Here is a 19555-nt window from a genome sequence, read left to right on the forward strand (position 1 = left end):
GGGCAGCGAGGGAGCTGATACCAGGTTGGTATGGCGCTTGGCCTTGCTACGTAGCGCGTATGGAGGAGAGTGGAGGGGCTGACTCTGGCGCTGGCGGCGGCGAGACGCCGTGGCGGCGCTAGGGGAAACGAGGGGTAGAGAGAGATAGAGTTAGGACGCCGGGCGCCCAAGGGTGTCAAGATGACACAATCCCAGGCTATCCCATTAATTTGCAAAGTGTGACTCTTATACAATCAGACTCAACCACCTGATGCTATAATTAAGGAAACCTCTAATTAAGGAAACTCCAAATCGAATCAAATCTAATCCAACGTCTCAGCCACTTTGCTCCTTGGTCCGGCGCTTATACGTCTTGCCGACCATAACAGCTGCAATGCGGACTAGCAAGATCAGATCAGATGTTTTCAGCTGGTTTTGGACTGAAGATGGCAATCCTGATTCCTGGATAGGGGGCATACATAAGCATAACGAAGTTGTTATGTCTGTGGCTGCGCTTCACTTCAAAACATCTGCAGCTCTGCTCATGAAGGACAGGGCACACACAATTACACAATCAAAGCAACAGCCAGGAGCTGCCGATAAACAGAAGCAAAGGTGTCTGTAAAATTTCTCTTAATTCCATTATCTTGAGAGAATTACAGCAAGACAAGAAGAGGCCGTGGTCACATACTCACATACATCATGCTGCTACAGATAACACAGCAGGAAGCAGGAAGGTTTGCAAGAACAGGTTCCCCTCCACGGATTACATGATGAGTTATTCACATCATCACAAAAGTAGTATTACCGAATCATGGCAGTGGCAAAAAAAGAGACTAAAGAAGCAGTGGCAAAAAAAAAAATTATCAATTTCTATGGAGAGAGATAGAATAGCACGATAGCACTTGTTGGGCGGGTACGCATTGCTCCGCCGGATCATCATCAGCCACACGAAGCGAGCAGCACGACGATCCTGTAGTACCAGTTCGGGGGGGAGTGCTCGTGGTTGGTTCGCGGCGGCGGCTAGAGGTGCAGTAGCGTGTCGCAGCGCCAGTCCATCTCGTCGGCCGCCGGGTCCGGCACGTTCAGATCGAACGGCAGCGGGGCCGGCGGCGGCGCGGCGGCCTCGTCGCCGCAGCCCGGGCCCGACGCGCCGTCCTCGCAGAGAACCGACGATGAGGAGCCGCAGTAGCTGCGGCAGTCCTCCTCGGCGGCCGGGGCGGCTGCGGCGCGGAGGATCCCGGCGGGCGCGCCGCCGCCGCTCCAGGACTCGACGGTGCTGCTGTGGCTAGACGTCGCGGCGGGGGCGGGGGCGGTGACGGTTGCGGGGAGCGGCGGCGGCGGCACCGCGGCGGAGACGGAGGCGAAGGGGAAGTTGGTCCGCGCGGCGGCGCCGCGGATGGTCCTGGCGGCGGCGTCGTAGGCGCGGGCCGCGGCCTCGGCCGAGTCGAAGGTGCCGAGCCAGATCGGGGTCTTCCTGGCCGGGTCCCGGATCTCGGCCGCGTACCGCCCCGACGGCCGCCGCCTCACCCCGCGGTACTTCACCTCCGGCCCCCCCACGTCCCCCGGCGCTGTCGGGACCGGGACCGGGACCGGGACCGGGACCGGCGGCGGCCTCGCCCGCCGCATCCCTCCTCGCCTCCTCCTCTTCCTTCCTCTCTGCCCAGCCCTGCCCTGCCTGCCTGCCTTCTCGTGCGGCTTGTTGTGCCTTGTCCTCCTCCTCGGCGACTCCGCGTTTGGCTTGGCCCGGCCCCCGAGTGTCCTTCCCTTTCCTCCCGCGGCTGCTCCTGCGCCTGTTTGGTCGGCACGGCCCCGCGGAGGCTGACGCGCCGGGCCCGCCACGACCCGGGCGCCGCGTCGGTCCGTTGGGTTGATTTCCCACGACCGCGTCAGGCGTCACCACGTCCACGTCCCGGGGGTGGGTCGGCTGCCTCTGCCTGCCGCGCCTGCGCCTCCTCCTCAATCCTCGCCACCGCATCGGCATCGCCCCGCCGCGTGGTGATGTGCTCGCCTCTCCCGCCAGACCCAGTGGATTTTTGCGATGCGACGCTTGCCGGCCTGGCCTGGGTGCGCCCGAGCGTGTCGTGCTGGTAGCCGCGGTGCCACTAGCGCGGGGGCGGCATATTGGCGCAACTGTGCCGCCTGCCTGCTGTGGCTGTGGACAGTGGACACCATCAGTTTAGTGCAAGCCAACGGGAGCTGAATTGGGATGGCTCCACTTTTTCCACTTGCAAAGCCAAGCCAGTGCGGTAATTAAGGCCATGTTTAGATTGTAAAAAATTTTAACCCGATGAATAGTAGCACTTTCGTCTTATTTGGTAAATATTGTCCAATCGTGGACCAACTAAGCTCAAAAGATTCATCTCGTGATTTCGAACTAAACTGTGCAATTAGTTATTTTTTTTACCTATATTTAATGCTCCATACAAGCGGCTAAAAATTGATGTGATGAAGAGAGAGTGAAAAAACTTGAAATTTGGAGGTGATCTAAACAAGGCCTAAAGATAAAAATACTCACCGTTTACCTGTCTAACATCCATGCTCTTTGACGTTTCGCAAGCGGCTAAAAATTGATGTGATGGAGAGAAAGTGAAAAAACTTGAAATTTGGAGGTGATCTAAACAAGGCCTAAAGATAAAAATACTCACCGTTTACCTGTCTAACATCCATGCTCTTTGACGTTTCGGAATGCGTGGAATCCATAGGGAAGACCCAGCTCATCTAGTAGGATTTCTGAAAAAAAACAATATTTAGAGGATCTATAGGCAGAGGCCACCAAGGGAGAGGGACGACACACGGTCCCACTTCATGGGCGAGCCCATTATCATGTGTGTGGAGTCAGCCAGACACCGTCCATCCAGGTCCAAACGATTTGCCCCGCACTCGTACGCAAAACGCGGCTAGCTGGGACGCCACAGGGCAGGGCAGGCAGTGGTGCGGCGCTGGTGCGTCACGCATCGTGTGCCGCCCAGGACCAGCAACATCACATGGTCGCAAGTTATCATTGCACACCGTATCGCTTTGCCGCCTGCAACTCTTCACAGCGAAACGGTAACGGTACCACAGTTCCTTCGCGTGCCAGCGTGCGGCAACCACGACAGAGCACTGACGCTGAAACTAACAGGCAACGCGCTGTGGCTCTCTGATCTGAATCCTCATGCACCCTCTCGGTTTTTGGCACAGCTGCGGACAGCTAGTGAGTAGTGACCCGTGACCGTCTACATCTCCCAGGACGTCCCCTCCGCCATCATCAGCGGTGACAGCTAAGGTAATCTTTACAACCGACGAGAGGGCAGGTCAGGTCAGGTCAGTTCACTCGTACGGGTTCCTGAAGTTCTTGAGGAGCTCCGGGATGTCGTGAGCGAGCATGTCGTCCACCGCCTGCACCATCTTGGGCTTCAGCTTCTCGAACTTGTCGATGCTGTACCCACCCAGCACCTGTTTGAAGTGCTCCACGTCGGGGAAGTCTCCGGCGGGGAGATGGTATTCCCTCTGGACCTGTTCCACCGGATCACGAGCATCAGTCAAGCGGAGGGATGTTGTGCAAAAGAGAGAAGAAAAATGACAGTAAGTTTGGATTTGGATGGGAGCAAATTAAGGTTAGTCATAAATTTTCTGTTGAAATTAAACCCGGACATAACATTCGGGCAGTCAAGTTCTCTGTAAGTACCTTTGCAAACTCCTCTAAGTTGTCTATGAGTCGTTGTTGGGCCTTAGCTTTTCCCATCATTGCAGGCATCTCCTTCTTCAGATGGACAATTATGTAAGCATGGATCTTGGCAGCTCGAGCACGCTTAACAAACTCATTGACCTGCAAGAAACGGTGCTGTTCATTTCGAAAAACCAGTACAGAAAGGAGGAATTCTGACAAATGACTCAACATTTCAACTTACCCGTCGATCACAAGCCTTCTTAGGAATGTCTTTCAGGTCACAGAGGAGGTCATCTTGCTCCCTCTCAAACAAGTCTTTTCCAATTGGTCCAACAGCTGAATCATTCACTGGCTTATCATTAAATGACCTGTAAATATTGTTAGAAAAATAGGCAAATTCAAGTTTAATTTAATCCGTAAAAGAGATATAAACAAAATACTCATGATATCATATATGTGCTTGTTCAAATGAAACATCACCATGGATGTTAAAATAGTGCTAACCAGTGAGACATGATACATATTATTGTCCGAATAAATCATGATCATCATATAGTTAACACTAACCAGCAAGACTGTAATAGAGATCATATAATTAGCAAGACGGGTGAAGTGATAATACCCTGCAGCAGAGCCGGATGCACCAGACATGATGCCTGTCGTTGTAGTCGTCCCGCTCGATGCAGTGAAGAACGGAAGCCGTGCAGATCACCCGAAGAAGACGAACAGCAACTCACAGCGGGAACAGGGAGGGGACGAAGCGAGTAGTCGTGCCGCTTGCGGACACTCCCCAAAAACATGATGGCCGCCCTTCACCCGAGCAGATGAACTCGATGAGCGGAGACGTTCCGGAGGCTCTACTCTTCCATCTCGTGTGCGCGCAGGAGACGGAACGGGAAAACTTTTTAAGACAGCGAGAACTTTTGGTTTTCGTGGTAATCGCCGAAAAAACCACTGGACCAGGCGATGGAGTTAGGAATATATATCCCACACACGGATGGGAAGACCAGCGGACTCAGGAAGACTAGGAGGTAGCAGATACGATGAATGCTAGAGAAGGAAACTCCTGTATTTATTTGCCAATTAATTAATGGAATGAAAAGACCTTCTTTAACTTACGTAACCAAGAATTCTAATTGGCAAGATGGAATACTGAACACTTGTTGCCTTCCTGCATGCCTAGTCACGTCCAAGGCCCAGCCGATCACCAGCCTCATGTGCCTACGGTTGGTCCATATCACATATTGGTACTAAACCAATAAATATTATTTAATACAAATCATAGAGTTTATTAATTATTGTATATATTATATGGGCCTAGACCATAATATACCAACAATCCCCACCAAACTCTAGGGTTTGTAGAAAATAATCTCAAAAACCATAGTTCTTTGATATACCAGAGTTTCAACGGGGACTGTTAAGTTGAACACCCGTCTAGAACAAAGGCTAAGCTCATTCACAACTGAACAATGGACTATACCTTGAATTGACAGTTTTGTGTGAATTGAGTTTCACCAAAGTTCTTTTCATGGTACTTGGCTGTTACAAGTATCCCCTCTGTTTGAAGCATATAAGTCACACTTCCTAGCCTTTCATGAGTGTCTAAAGATGACCCACATCTCATAGATTATGACTAGCAATCGAACTCATATAGGTGTATTCCTTTAAGGATGTTCTGTAGGACAACATCCCTGCTTAATCAAAGCCACTCGGATCACGTTAAGAACTTAATCAACCTGCCTTACAGCTTTGGAGAAACGGTGCATCTCAAATGAGCAAAACTTTGTTCTAAGGAGTCTCTCCCTCAGTCATCCACTAGCTTGTTTCACCATCCTAATTCACGGGATCTCCGATCAAATAGGACAGGTTACCACTATGGAATGACTTCAAGTGGGTCTCAAGCCCAGCTTCCTCGACGCACCTTCTATCACATTACGTGACAGACCCTTAGTAAACTGATCTACCAGATTCTTAGATGTGTGGACATAGTCCAATGCAATTACTCTGGAGTTTCTCAATTTTCTGACAGTCTTCAGACGCCTTTTTACATGCCTTGTGGACTTCATGTTGTCCTTAGAACTGTTCACCTTGGTTATCACAGTTTGGTTGTCATAGTTCATAGAAATAGCTGGTATAGGTTTTTCCACTACCGGTAAATCCATAAGGAGCTCACGAAGCCACTCAGCCTCAGCGCCAGCAGTATCCAATGCTATCAGTTCTGCTTCCATTGTAGACTTCGTTAAGATAGTCTGCTTGCAAGACTTCTAGGAAACAGCACCACCTCCAAGCAGGAACGCATATCCGCTCGTGGCGTACAGCTCATCAGCATCAGATATCCAATTAGCATCACAATAACCCTCTAGTACCCTTGGATACCCGATAAAGTGAATACCATATGTCATTGTACCTTTGAGATAGCGCAACACTCTCTCAAGAGCACTCCAATGAGTATCTCCCGGATTTGATACAAACCGGCTTAGTTTGCTCACAGCAAACGAGATATCAGGCCTCGTGGCGCTAGCCAAGTACATAAGAGAACCAATAATTTGAGAATACCGCAATTGATCCCTTGAGATTCTACGGTTTTTCCTCAAAATTATACTTGGGTCATAAGGAGTTGGAGCAGGTATACAATCACTATAACCAAAGCAATTCAAAACATTTTCCACATAGTGGGTTTGCACGAGTTACCCCACCATTTCCTTCTTCTCTTAATAGCTTTATGTTAAGAATAACATCAGCCTCACCCAAGTCTTTCATCTCGAAATTATTAGACAAAAAGTCTTTCACTTCTTTGATCACATCAATATTATTTCCAAAGATTAAAATATCATCCACATATAAGCACAAAATGACACCATTTCCCCCACCACACCGATAATATACACATTTATCAGCTTCATTCACTGCAAAGTCGGCTGATGTTAAAGTTTTATCAAACTTCTCATGCCACTGTTTAGGGGCTTGCTTCAGACCATACAAGGATTTTAATAATTTACACACCTTACCCTCTTGACCCTTCGCAACAAATCCATCTGGCTGATCCATATAGATCTCTTCCTTAAGCTCTCCATTCAAGAAAGTTGTTTTAACGTCCATCTGATGAACGAGAAGACCGTGTGAGGCAGCCAAGGATAAAAGTACGCGTATGGTTGTCAAACGGGCAACTGGTGAGTAAGTATCAAAATAATCCTCTCCTTCCTTTTGTGTATAGCCTTTAGCCACTAGCCTGGCCTTGTACTTCTCAATAGTACCATCAGGCCGAAGCTTCTTTTTGAATACCCATTTACACCCCACAGGTTTACATCCATAGGGACGATCAACCACTTCCCAAGTACCATTAGACATGATGGAATCCATCTCACTCTGTACAGCTTCCTTCCACAAGTCAGCATCGAGAGATGAATATGCCTCTGCAATGGTTGTGGGAGTGTCATCCACAAGGTATATAATAAAGTCTTCACCAAAGGATTTTATAACCCTTTGCCTCTTACTCTTTCGAGTGACAATATTATCATCCTCCTTAGGAATTTCAACATGGGTTTCAACATCAGCGTGTACCACCGGTTCAAAAGATTCAGGGATGGATTCATGACTAGAATTGCTAGGTGTATTATCTTTCATGGGAAACTCATTCTCAAAGAATGTTGCATCTCTAGATTCCATGATGGTCCCAACTGTCATATCAGAAACTCTAGAATTTATTATTAAAAATCAATAACCCACGCTGTGAATATCATACCCGAGAAAAACACAATCAATGGTTTTGGGTCCAAGCTTTCATTTCTTGTTAATTGGCACACTCACCTTTGCCAAACAACCCCATGCTCGCAGATAGGAGAGATTTAATCTCTTTTTCTCCCATTCCTCGAATGGTGTAATTTCTTTGTTTTTAGTGGGCACTCTATTCAGGACATGACATGCTATCAATATAGCCTCACCCCACCATTCCTTAGATAGTCCCGCAGTCTCTAACATGGCGTTAACCAAATCTGTTAGAGTGCGGTTCTTTCTCTCTGCAATCCCATTGGATTGTGGTGAGTATGGTGGCGTCCTCTCATGAATAATACCATGCACCGCACAAAACTCAGTAAACTCATTTGAGAAATATTCTCCCCCGTGATCGGACCGTAACTTTTTAATTTTCTTCTCAAGTTGATTTTCTACTTCAGCTTTATAGATTTTAAAATAATGCAACGCTTCGTCCTTAGTTTTTAGTAAATATACGTAGCAAAAACGAGTGCAATCATCTATAAATGTAAGGAAGTATCTCTTACCACCTTTGGTCAAAACTCCATTCATCTCACAGATATCAGAATGAATTAGTTCAAGCGGTGCCAATTCTCTCGCCACAGCAGTCTTATGAGGCTTACGAGTTTGTTTTGTCTCAACACAAACATGGCGCCTTGAACCTTTGACCATATCTATTTTCGGAATTAAATTTAAACCAACTAAGCGGGACATGCAACCAAAATTAACATGACATAAACGAGAATGCCAAATATTTGTCTCAATGTCGTGACTCACATGATTAACAGAACTTAAACAAGTGTCAACCAAAGACAAGCGGAACAAGCCTTCGCTCTCATAGCCTTTTCCAACAAAAATTCCATACTTGGAGAGTACAAATTTATTGGATTCAAACACAAGTCTAAAACCATCACGACATAGCAGGGAACCACTAATCAAATTCTTCTTTATTGAGGGGACATGATGCACGTTCCGTAGCTGCACGGTCTTTCCCGAAGTGAGCTTCAGATCGACCGTACCAACACCACGAATAGCCGCACGCGCCCCGTTCCCCATCAACAAGGAGCCAGCCCGCCCGGCCTGGTAAAAAGAAAACAAGAAAACATCATCACACACATGTATATTTGCACCAGTGTCAACCCACCAATCAGGTGAATGACAAACTGAAAATACAGAAGGCAAAACTTTACCATACCCAGATGTAGCTGCATCAGTCTCAACGGTGTTAACTGATTTCTGTGGTGGAGGAGGCTTCCACTTAGCCTCGGGACACTCCCTAGAAAAGTGCCCAGTCTTGCCACATGTGAAACAATTCATCTTTTCCTTGTTCATCTTCTTACCCTTCTTGAAAGGAGTAGTGGTCTGTTGCTTAAGCCCTTGCTGAAATTTCTTTTTCTGTGGTTTAGGACGGTTCCTTTGCACCACATGTGCGCTAGAACTCCCCTCACCGACTTTCTTGCCTTTGACATCCTTTGCTCTAGCCTTGTCTTCAACATCTAGAGTCCCAACAAGCTCAGCAGTGCTGAACTCTTGCCTCTTGTGTTTCAGAGAAGTGGCAAAGTCAGTCCAAGATTGTGGTAGCTTAGCAATGATACAGCCTGCCACAAACTTGTCAGGAAGTACACACCCAAACAGCTCAAGTTCCTTTACCAGTGCCTGTATTTCATGGGCCTGTTCGACTACCGGACGTCCCTCAACTATCCGATAGTCATGGAACTGCTACATGACATACAGCTCAGAACCGGCATCAGAAACACCAAAGTGGGCCTCAAGTGCATCCCACATGGCTTTTCCGGTCGGAAGTGACACATATCCATCAACAAGAGAGTCTCCAATGACACTCAACAGAGCAGCCTTGCATGTGATGTCAGCGTTTTGGAATGCACGCTCCTCATCAGAGGTCCGCACTCCAGTAGGCTGCTCATGCACCACATGAAAGCAGTTCATAGAGGTTAACCACAGAATTGTTTTCTGGCGCCATCTCTTATAATGAGTGCCCTCAAACGGCGTTGGTTTCAGCAAACCCGCAAAGCCAACAGATGAAAATTGCCTATCATCACATTTTTGGAATGATAGAAAAATAGGCAAATTCAAGTTTAATTTAATCCGTAAAAGAGATATAAACAAAATACTCATGATATCATATATGTGCTTGTTCAAATGAAACATCACCATGGATGTTAAAATAGTGCTAACCAGTGAGACATGATACATATTATTGTCCGAATAAATCATGATCATCATATAGTTAACACTAACCAGCAAGACTGTAATAGAGATCATATAATTAGCAAGACGGGTGAAGTGATAATACCCTGCAGCAGAGCCGGATGCACCAGACATGATGCCTGTCGTTGTAGTCATCCCGCTCGATGTAGTGAAGAACAGAAGCCGTGCAGATCACCCGAAGAAGACGAACAGCAACTCACGGCGGGAACAGGGAGGGGACGAAGCGAGTAGTCGTGCCGCTTGCGGACACTCCCCAAAAACGTGATGGCCGCCCTTCACCCGAGTAGATGAACTCGATGAGCGGAGACGTTCCGGAGGCTCTACTCTTCCATCTCGTGTGCGCGCAGGAGACGGAACGGGAAAACTTTTTAAGACAGCGAGAACTTTTGGTTTTCGTGGTAATCGCCGAAAAAACCACTGGACCAGGCGATGGAGTTAGGAATATATATCCCACACACGGATGGGAAGACCAGCGGACTCAGGAAGACTAGGAGGTAGCAGATACGATGAATGCTAGAGAAGGAAACTCCTGTATTCATTTGCCAATTAATTAATGGAATGAAAAGACCTTCTTTAACTTACGTAACCAAGAATTCTAATTGGCAAGATGGAATATTGAACACTTGTTGCCTTCCTGCATGCCTAGTCACGTCCAAGGCCCAGCCGATCACCAGCCTCATGTGCCTATGGTTGGTCCATATCACATATTGGTACTAAACCAATAAATATTATTTAATACAAAATCATAGAGTTTATTAATTATTGTATATATTATATGGGCCTAGACCATAATATACCAACAAATATTAGGTTCAAAATGACAATCCAGTTAATGCAAAAATAAAAAAACTCATTTAGTTTTATACTGAACAACCCCATGCAAATTAAATATATATTTTAGTTTGAATTTTGAACCTCCAACAACATGCATTTTTTAACTTATTGTACAAGCCTTGTAACACCTCCATTTCTTAAAAGTTATTTTTTTTGAAACAAGGATATCCCCATTCCCATTGATATCAACAGAAATACAGCATTTGAGAGTATTGCAGTAAGAAGCTAAGAGTGGTAAGAAAGATATAAAAACTGCCCCGAACACATCGCCTGCATCAGACGAGCTACAGAAAAATGTAACAAATAACAGGCATAAGAAATTACCCGATACAACCTCAGGAGTATTTATCACTTTCCCAAGAGACCACATCAATGCACCGTACACTCTCATAAGCTGTAGTATAGAAGGGGAAAAAATATCCATCATGCTATATTTTTTTAACAAACAAAATAAAGCATAAGCATAACAGGCCATACAAATTGATTGCAAGAAAAAACTGTACCTGCTGTGTGTCAACTTGGTCAGCCTTGTTCAACACTACGCGTATTTTGTCATCATGACCACGTAAGGATGAAATGACACGTTTGAACTCATCACTTATATCAAGCTTGTGAGGGTCAAACAGAAGAAGAATAAGGTCACACTTAGCAGCAAACCATGAGGTTACACCAGTGAAATCATAGCTACGTTGGGTCCTTGTCACGCCCAGCCAGATGGATAGGTCGCCGGCGTGCACGTGCGGCTGGGAGCACGGCGACGGCGCCGCCTCGAGCAGATAACAGAGAGAGACCGAGAGGATTCGGAACTGATATTTTCTTATTCACTGACCTCCCAACCACCCACACAGCGAGTATAAGAGTTCGGTCTTACAATTAAACGGGCCAAGCCCAGACAAAACATCCACGCGGCTCGCAGGCCGGCTAACAGGCCCTTTCAGCTAGTGCAGACCAAACCACGAAGGTCAGCCGGAGGCCTGGTCGTGACATCTCCCCCTCCTTAAGCAGCAGCGTGCCCTCGCGATGCAGAAGCAGCAGGCTACAGCAGTGAGGAAGGGACATCCGTAGCTCGCTCCCAGGTAGCCCAATGTACTGGACAAGACTCACGCTGCAACAAGGCAACCGGTACCACCCGGTGACCCACCAGATGAAGCCGCTGATTCAGGACCTGGGATGGTGGAAGATCTTCCAACATGTAGAGAAGCCGAAGTTCATCATCAGTAGACAGACTGGTGTTCGGAGGTAAAGCCTTCTTGAGCTGGGAGACATGCAACACAGGATGAATGTGACTATTAGCAGGTAACTGAAGCTTGTAGGCTACTTTACCAACGGTTTGGAGCACCAGATATGGTCCGAAGTACTTGTAGCTGAGCTTTTGGTTGGTACGACGAACAATAGACTGATGTATATGTGGTTGCAGTTTGACATAGACCCAATCGCCCACAGCAAAGGTTCTTTCTTGGCGATGCTTATCTGCCTGATGTTGCATGCGCTGCTGTGCCCGAGCTAAATTCTGTTGAATGTGGTTCATCATAGTATTTCTGGACTGAAGCCAGTCATCCAGATCAGAAACTGTGCAAGTGTCAGTGGAGGTGATGCCGAAGTGTTTAGGTGGATGACCATACAAGGCTTCAAAGGGTGTGTGACCATGTGCTGAATGATAGGTCGTATTATACCAAAACTCAGCCAATGGAATCCATTGGGCCCATTTCTGGGGACAGGAATGGACCATGCAGCGGAGATATGTTTCAAGGCATTGATTCAATCGTTCGGTTTGGCCGTCGGTTTGAGGATGGTAGGCAGAACTCATATTAAGTGTTGTTTCAGTGAGCCTGAATAATTCTTGCCAAAGGGCACTAGTGAAGATTTTATCTCTATCAGAGATGATGATGGAAGGCAAGCCATGCAGTTTGTACACATGAGCCAAGAAAGCTTGGGCTATAGATAAGGCGGTATAGGGGTGGGCTAAACAAATAAAGTGTGCATATTTTGTGAGTTTGTCAATGACAACAAGGATAGTATCAAAACTTTTGGATTTAGGCAAGCCCTCAATGAAATCTAGACTAATGGTGTGCCAAGCATGGGTAGGAACAGGTAGTGGATGCAATAAACCAGGTAATTTGCAATGTTCAGGTTTAGCTTGGGCACATACCTCACAAGTATTAATGTAATCGGTGATAGACTGCTTCATATGTGGCCAGGCAAACAGTGATTTTACCTTGTGATATGTGGCTGTAATGCCACTGTGTCCTCCCAAGCCACTAGAGTGAAGGGCCAATAAAACAACTTGTTGTGCTTCCTTATGGTTCCTCAACCAGATTCTGTTTTTGTATTTGATCACCCCATCACTAAGAGTGAAGCCTTTGTCATTGGATCCAGTGATACTGAGCTCAGTGAGCAACTGCTTGGTTTGATCATCTTGCTGATACCCCTCCAAAATGATCTCCAACCACTTGGGAGTGCTGGCAGTGATGGCAGTCAAGGAGACAGGCTCAGCTTGTCTGGAAAGAGCATCTGCAGCTTTGTTGTCCAAACCCTTCTTATAAAGGATTTTGTACTGCAAGCCCAATAGCTTGATGAAGGCTTTTTGTTGCATACCTTCATGTAGCTTCTGCTCCCCTAGGTGAATGAGGCTCCTGTGATCAGTGATAATGGTAAATTCCTTGTGCTGAAGGTAAGGCTTCCACTTGGTGATGGCCAAAATGAGTGCCATGCACTCCTTTTCATATGTTGAGAGGGCTTGAGCTTTGGGGCCAAGGGCCTTGCTGAGGTAAGCCACTAGGTGTGAGTCCTGAGATAACACTGCACCTATGCCAGTGGATGAAGCATCGATCTCAACTATGAAGGCCTTGGTGAAATTTGGTAAGGCTAGCACCGGTGCTGAAATGAGAGCTTGCTTCAAGGTGTCAAAACATGTTTGAAGTTGAGGTGTCCAATGAAATAGAACATCCTTTTTCAATAGGTCAGTAAGAGGTCGACTTAGGATGCCATAATTTTTTTATGAACTTCCTATAATAACCAGATAGACCGAGGAATCCTCTCAATTGCCTGGTGTCTGATGGTTGGGGCCAGTTAGCTACAGCCTCAATCTTCTTAGGATCTATAGCCACACCCTGCCCACTAATGATGTGCCCCAGATATTCTAACTGTTGCTGAGCAAAAGAACATTTAGACCTCTTAAGCAAGAGCTTATGATCATTTAGAATGTGGAAGACTTGCTGCAGATGATTCAAGTGAGCCTCCAATGTTGGACTGTAAATCAGTATGTCATCAACAAAGACCAGGACACATTTCCTCAACAGTGGCTGGAAGATAGTGTTCATCAAAGCTTGAAAGGTATCTAGGGCATTTGTGAGTCCAAATGGCATGACTCGAAATTCCCAATGCCCACTGTGAGTACGGAATGCTGTTTTGGCCTCATCCTCAGGGGCCAACCGAATTTGATGATAGCCTGATCTCATATCCAATTTGGTGAACCAAGCTGCTCCATTCAACTCATCCAAAAGTTCATCTACCACTGGTAATGGATACTTGTTTTTGACAGTGATGTTGTTGAGTTGCCGATAATCCACACAAAAACACCAGCTACCATCTTTCTTTTTGACCAAGATTACTGGGGAAGCAAAAGGACTGTGGCTGGGCCTAATGATGCCATTGGAGAGCATTTCTTTGATCTGACGCTCAATCTCATCTTTTTGTGTTGGGGAATATCTGTATGGCTTGACATTTACAGGTTTCACTCCAGGGATCAGAGGAATGTGGTGATCAAACTCCCTCGAGGGCGGCAAGGAATCTGGATCCTGGAAAAGGTGAGCCTGACTGTCAACTAACTGCTGTACTGGTAGAGGAATCATGTCTGGAGGTAAGGGTGGTGTTACTGGACACAAATGAATCAACTGAGCTATACCACCCTTCTTGATGAGGCCCTGTAATTTCCTAACTTTGATCTTGGGACAACTGGATAAGGTATCTTTAATGCCCTTTAAGCTGATTCTGCTGCCCTGATAAGAGAACCGCAACAACTTCCTTTTCCAGTGTATCCACATGGGACTGTGTTGTTCCAACCAGTCCATGCCTAACACCATGTCATAGTATTGCAAAGGCAACACACGAGCATCAGTTGTGAATGTGTGCCCTTGAGACCACCAGCTGAAGTTGAGGACCTGATGGGTGCTCTGAAGTTTATCGCCATTGGCCACAATGACTTGAATTGGAGGAGCAGGCCTCAGGACACAATTGAGGGCGTTTGCCGTGTTGGAGCTAATGAATGTGCAGGTGCTGCCCGAATCAATGAGGATAAGTAGTTGTTGATCTTTGACGATGCCATGGAGCTTGATTGTTTTCTTGCCTGAAACACCCACTGCTGCGGGCTAAGACAGAGCAAACACCGCTTCCTCTTCATCACAAGAATCTGAATCATTCTGATCAGGCGCACTGTCATCTGAGAGCAGCTCCATGAACTCTTCCAAAACATGCAAGGCTACTTTATCTGGACACTTATGGTTGCGACCCCATTTCTCGCCACACTTCATGCATAGACCTTGGGCACGCCGCTGAGCTCGCAATGTGGCGAGCTTGTCTTCCCACTTTGGCTTTGTGTCGGCGACTAGTGGTGCTCCCAGAACACTAGGAGTTGCGGCTGGCGGTGGTTTGCCAGGATACTTGTTGTAGTCGTGATAATTGCGCTTGACAAAAAACTTTGGTTAAGATTCCAACACATCAGCCTGCATAAGAGCCAATGACAAGGCCACATCAACTGTTCTCGGCTTATGTAAAACAATAGCAGCACGGATGTCAGGATACAAGCCTTGAATGAATTTACTGACAAAAAACACATCATCTAAATGGTTGTTATGCACCAGCGCTTTATGCATGACAGTTTGAAATCTATCATAATAATCTTGAACATCCGAGGTTTGCTTAATGCTCAGTAATTCTTGCATGGAGTTATGATATAGATCTTTCCCAAATTTAGGTTCAATGGCAATGCAAAGATCCACCCAGTTATCCACCCCATGCTGAGCCTCATAGGTTTGTAACCATAAGGCAGCATGCCCTTTGAAATGTAAGGTACCATACAAAGCCCAGCGATGGACCGGAACATTGAACATATCAAAGTATTTTTCAGCTTTTTCTTTCCAGACTTTGGAATGAGACCCATCAAATTTGGGAAACTGAGCCTTAGGTAAACGAGATTCAGAATTTGTAGACGCAGTAGGATAATGAACTGGGGAGGTGGAGGGGGATAACTGACCATTGGCCAGGGGATGAGTGAGGATCAGAGTCCCCCCTTCAGTCCCCTGTGGTGATGTGACGACGCCATGGCCCATGGCCCGGCCCTCTTCCTCACGCTTCGGGGCCGATGGCGGAGCGTTGTTCGCCTCCAACGCCTCCACGCGCGATGTGAGAGTTCAGATCTCCTTGGTTAACTCGTTGGAGAAGTTATCAACCTCAGGACGCCAGCGATTGAAAGTCTCCATGAGTAGGAGCATGGACTTCATCTGGGCACCGAGCGAGTCAAGCTTTTCCTCAGCCGTCGCCATGCGGGAGGTGAGGGTTGGTGGTTTGGGTTTGCGCGCCAGCGAGCAAGGTGACGAGAGTAGAGGTGGTGGCAGATCGAGAGGAAATTAGGGATCTATCGAAGACGGAGACGGGGAAGGGATTGTAGTGGCAGAAAACGGGCGGCGTAGTGGAAGCAGTGATGGTGGAGGTAGGGGAAGGTGGTGGTGGGCAAGCTGAACGGCGACGAGGATGAATCGGGTGGCGGCGGCGATGGAGAAAATCCAATGTATGACCACACAACACTCTGGATCCAACCGTCGGTAACGGGATTTTACAGATCCAGAATCGGCGGCGGATCGGAAGGCTCTGGTACCAAATGTCACGCCCAGCTAGATGGATAGGTCGCCGGCGTGCACGCGCGGCTGGGAGCACGGCGACGGCGCCGCCTCGAGCAGATAACAGAGAGAGACCGAGAGGATTCGGAACTGATATTTTCTTATTCGCTGACCTCCCAACCACCCACACAGCGAGTATAAGAGTTCGGTCTTACAATTAAACGGGCCAAGCCCAGACAAAACATCCACGCGGCTCGCAGGCCAGCTAACAGGCCCTTTCAGCTAGTGCAGACCAAACCACGAAGGTCAGCCGGAGGCCTGGTCGTGACAGTCCGTTGCTTTTCCCCAGAGAGAACACCAGGAGTGTCCACAAAGGTGATATGCTCTAGCAACTTCAAGAAACAAAGGAGGTTTCAGTTTCTAAATGAATGCACTCTACATGTACTGGTATCAAACTAAAGCTTACCGGATGCGGCATCTGAGAGCACTCAAACTTTGACAGAAATGCTCCCCCAAATGTTGTAAGACCAGTGAATGGCACGTCGGCTTGAACAGCAATAGTATTGCCAGGAATGGTCCTTCCATCAAATCCTGACTGAAGTGAAAACAAAATTAAATTGAGGGACAATTAGAAAAAAAAAAGAAGGTATACACTGACAGGGCCAGCCAGCAGGTAATGCAAACTGATAAGATTTGTAAAAGGCCAGCAACAAAGTTTTGTTTTGAACAACTGAAATGAATGAAGAAATATCCCATGGGCATGCAGTATGGTTTAAAGGAAGCTTTAAAGTGTTGAAAAAATAACACAACAATGATTCTATTTTTTTCAATATTAGAGTTTATTTTCAGCAATCACCAGTTCATGATAATGGCTACCATAGTGCATAGGGACAATAGAAGTTGTTGCAATGATATCATAATAGCAAGGACCAACTACATTGGTTTAGCCAATATATATAAGGAAAACATTCTCAGGACACATGCTACAGTATTGGCCATCAGTCAGATCCCATATTCATTTTGTATGCAAATACAGTATTCATGCCAACAGTTACCATGACAACTACGAATCTATCAGTGGTTGGCTCTGGTCCGACGTGAGATCCTGAAATTGAAACGGACAAAAAGTCAAATTTTAATGCAATCAGAGGCAATTGAAAACAAAATGGCCATTAAGGCCGATAATCAAATCTGTTTTATAAGATGAAGCATCAAACCTAGGTAGCTTGTCTTCAGCAGATGCTTAATGAATGTTGTTTTCCCTGTTGAATACTGACCCAAGAGCATAACCATTGGCTTTGCATCAAAATCACTGTTTGTCTGGAAAATGATAGAAGCAATGGAGTGACATGTAAATAATGACAGAAGAGCACAATGAGCATCAAAGAACTTCAGAACAATAAGACCGATACTTCAAACAAAACAAAACTGTGAATGGAATTATTTACCAATAATGGGGAAGCAAAATCATTGTATCTGTAGGCGACTTCCAATGGCTTCAGTTTTTCAACATATAGTCTTTTCAAGCCATCAATTACAGAGGTAACAGCAGTCAGAGGCATCTGTACCTGCAGAATGCCAGATAAAACGCAAAATCAGCCAATTGCTTTTTTTTTCTCGATCACGCAAAAGATTTGCGCATTTTTGTATTAAGAGAGAATAGTTTGATTACAATGGGGATGGCTTAAATCTTTTCAATAAAGCTCATGCCCTCCCCGACAAGATGCTAAACCACAATGCTCGACATATCAGGCAAAATAGTTTGTGCTGTAATGAAAAGCATATTGAAAGCACCAGCCACAGATCTTGAACGAGATTTCAAATTCAACAAGTTAATCTAATACCTTCTGTGCTGCTTTTGAACCAAACCAGTGATATATGGAAGGTGCTTGGACCTGAAGGGTGCCTGAAGAGCAGATATAGCCATATAGGTCAAAGATGATTCAGCCACATGATTATAACTTTTTTTTGTGCACAGCCACATGATTATAACTAGGGTTAAACATATTGGTTACCATTGCCATCTGGGTGAACTCTCTTCACAACAGCCTTGGATCTCTGAAGAAAAATCCAGCATAACATCGCAATAATGTATCGTGTTCAAAGGGGCAAATTCATTTGAATGACACAGAATCTGAAGATTTCAGACTTACAGCTAGTAGCTCATCGACACCTTCCATCACAGGCGGATCCAAGGTGTTCAGGTCTGCACGAACCACCATAAACAATCGAGCTCAACATCCACGTCCAAATGAACTCACAGAAGGGGAAAAGGAAAGTCAAGTTCAGTTCACAGCCAACTACCTTCACGTTTCAGACTGTCCTGTGTGATTTCGTTCCCTGCTTGGGCCAGAGACACGAGCTGCAGTTTGCATATATCGGGTTAGACCATTAGTCCACAACCCAGCAGTGCAACCTCAACATTCATTATCAGATGCACACGCTGTGAGTATCACTAATGGATATGAGGGGACGAACCTGCATTGCTGTGACGAACTCGGCGAATCCGAGGTACCCCTGCCGCTTGGAATCCGCGATCGCCCATACCTTCGCAGGCAAATCCCAAACAGGGAAATATCATAAGCCATTCGTCAACGGTATCAGCCATGCCAGGAGAGGAACAGGAGGAGACCAGCGGCCCCGTGCTCACCTGCTTGAGATCGGCGCGTGAGAGCGCGGACATGCCGAAGAAGCTGGTGGCGTCGGCGCCCGTGACGCGGCCGTCGCCATCTGCAACAGAGCCCCCACGCCGGAGCATTAAGCATCAAACGTCGCGGATTTTTGGTGGCGGCCTGGGAACGAGGAGGGGCAGGAGCGCCTTACCTGGGTCGGCGACGGCGAACCACTCGGCGTAGATCCTCTGGTGCTCCTTGGAGCAGGCGACGCCAGCAGCCGCTCGCGCGATCTCCATCTCCGTCCCCTCTCGCCGCCCCGCCCAGGTGCTAGGCCGCCGCCGCCGCAGAGATGAGCAGGAGCAACTGCAGCAGCACAGATGAGAGAGACAGGAGGAGCCTGACGGGCCGCCTCGCACTCGCTTCGGCTTTCCCTCTCGTTTGCGTTGGACGGGGTGGCATTTTGAAACGGAGGACCCCACTTCACGGAGACGCTCCCCCGAGATTTCTTTTATTTTTTTATTTAAACTAGGCAGCGTGCCCATGAGTTGCTATAGGGCGACTAAATTTTTGTACTAAAAACACACGGATCGTACATTAAGATAACAATACAGTAAGACATTAAACTGACATTTAATCCAAAAAAACAAAGTTTATGAAAT

The 19555-nt window shown here is 46.8% G+C and overlaps 1 protein-coding gene and 1 pseudogene across 1 annotated transcript; both read right to left on the reverse strand.

Moving 5' to 3' along the window:
- Positions 1 to 587: 587 nt before the first annotated feature.
- On the reverse strand, positions 588 to 1753 carry LOC136462739 (ethylene-responsive transcription factor 3-like). Its single transcript, XM_066461792.1, has one exon. The coding sequence runs from the start codon at positions 1606 to 1608 to the stop codon at positions 1003 to 1005; it is 606 nt and encodes a 201-aa protein (XP_066317889.1). The 5' UTR covers positions 1609 to 1753; the 3' UTR covers positions 588 to 1002.
- A 1538-nt stretch (positions 1754 to 3291) lies between these two features.
- LOC136462740 (EH domain-containing protein 1-like) lies at positions 3292 to 19299 on the reverse strand (annotated as a pseudogene).
- Positions 19300 to 19555: the final 256 nt, after the last annotated feature.

The sequence above is a fragment of the Miscanthus floridulus genome, chromosome 7 (genome assembly GCF_019320115.1).
Source record: "Miscanthus floridulus cultivar M001 chromosome 7, ASM1932011v1, whole genome shotgun sequence".
NCBI classification, from domain to species: Eukaryota; Viridiplantae; Streptophyta; class Magnoliopsida; order Poales; family Poaceae; genus Miscanthus; species Miscanthus floridulus.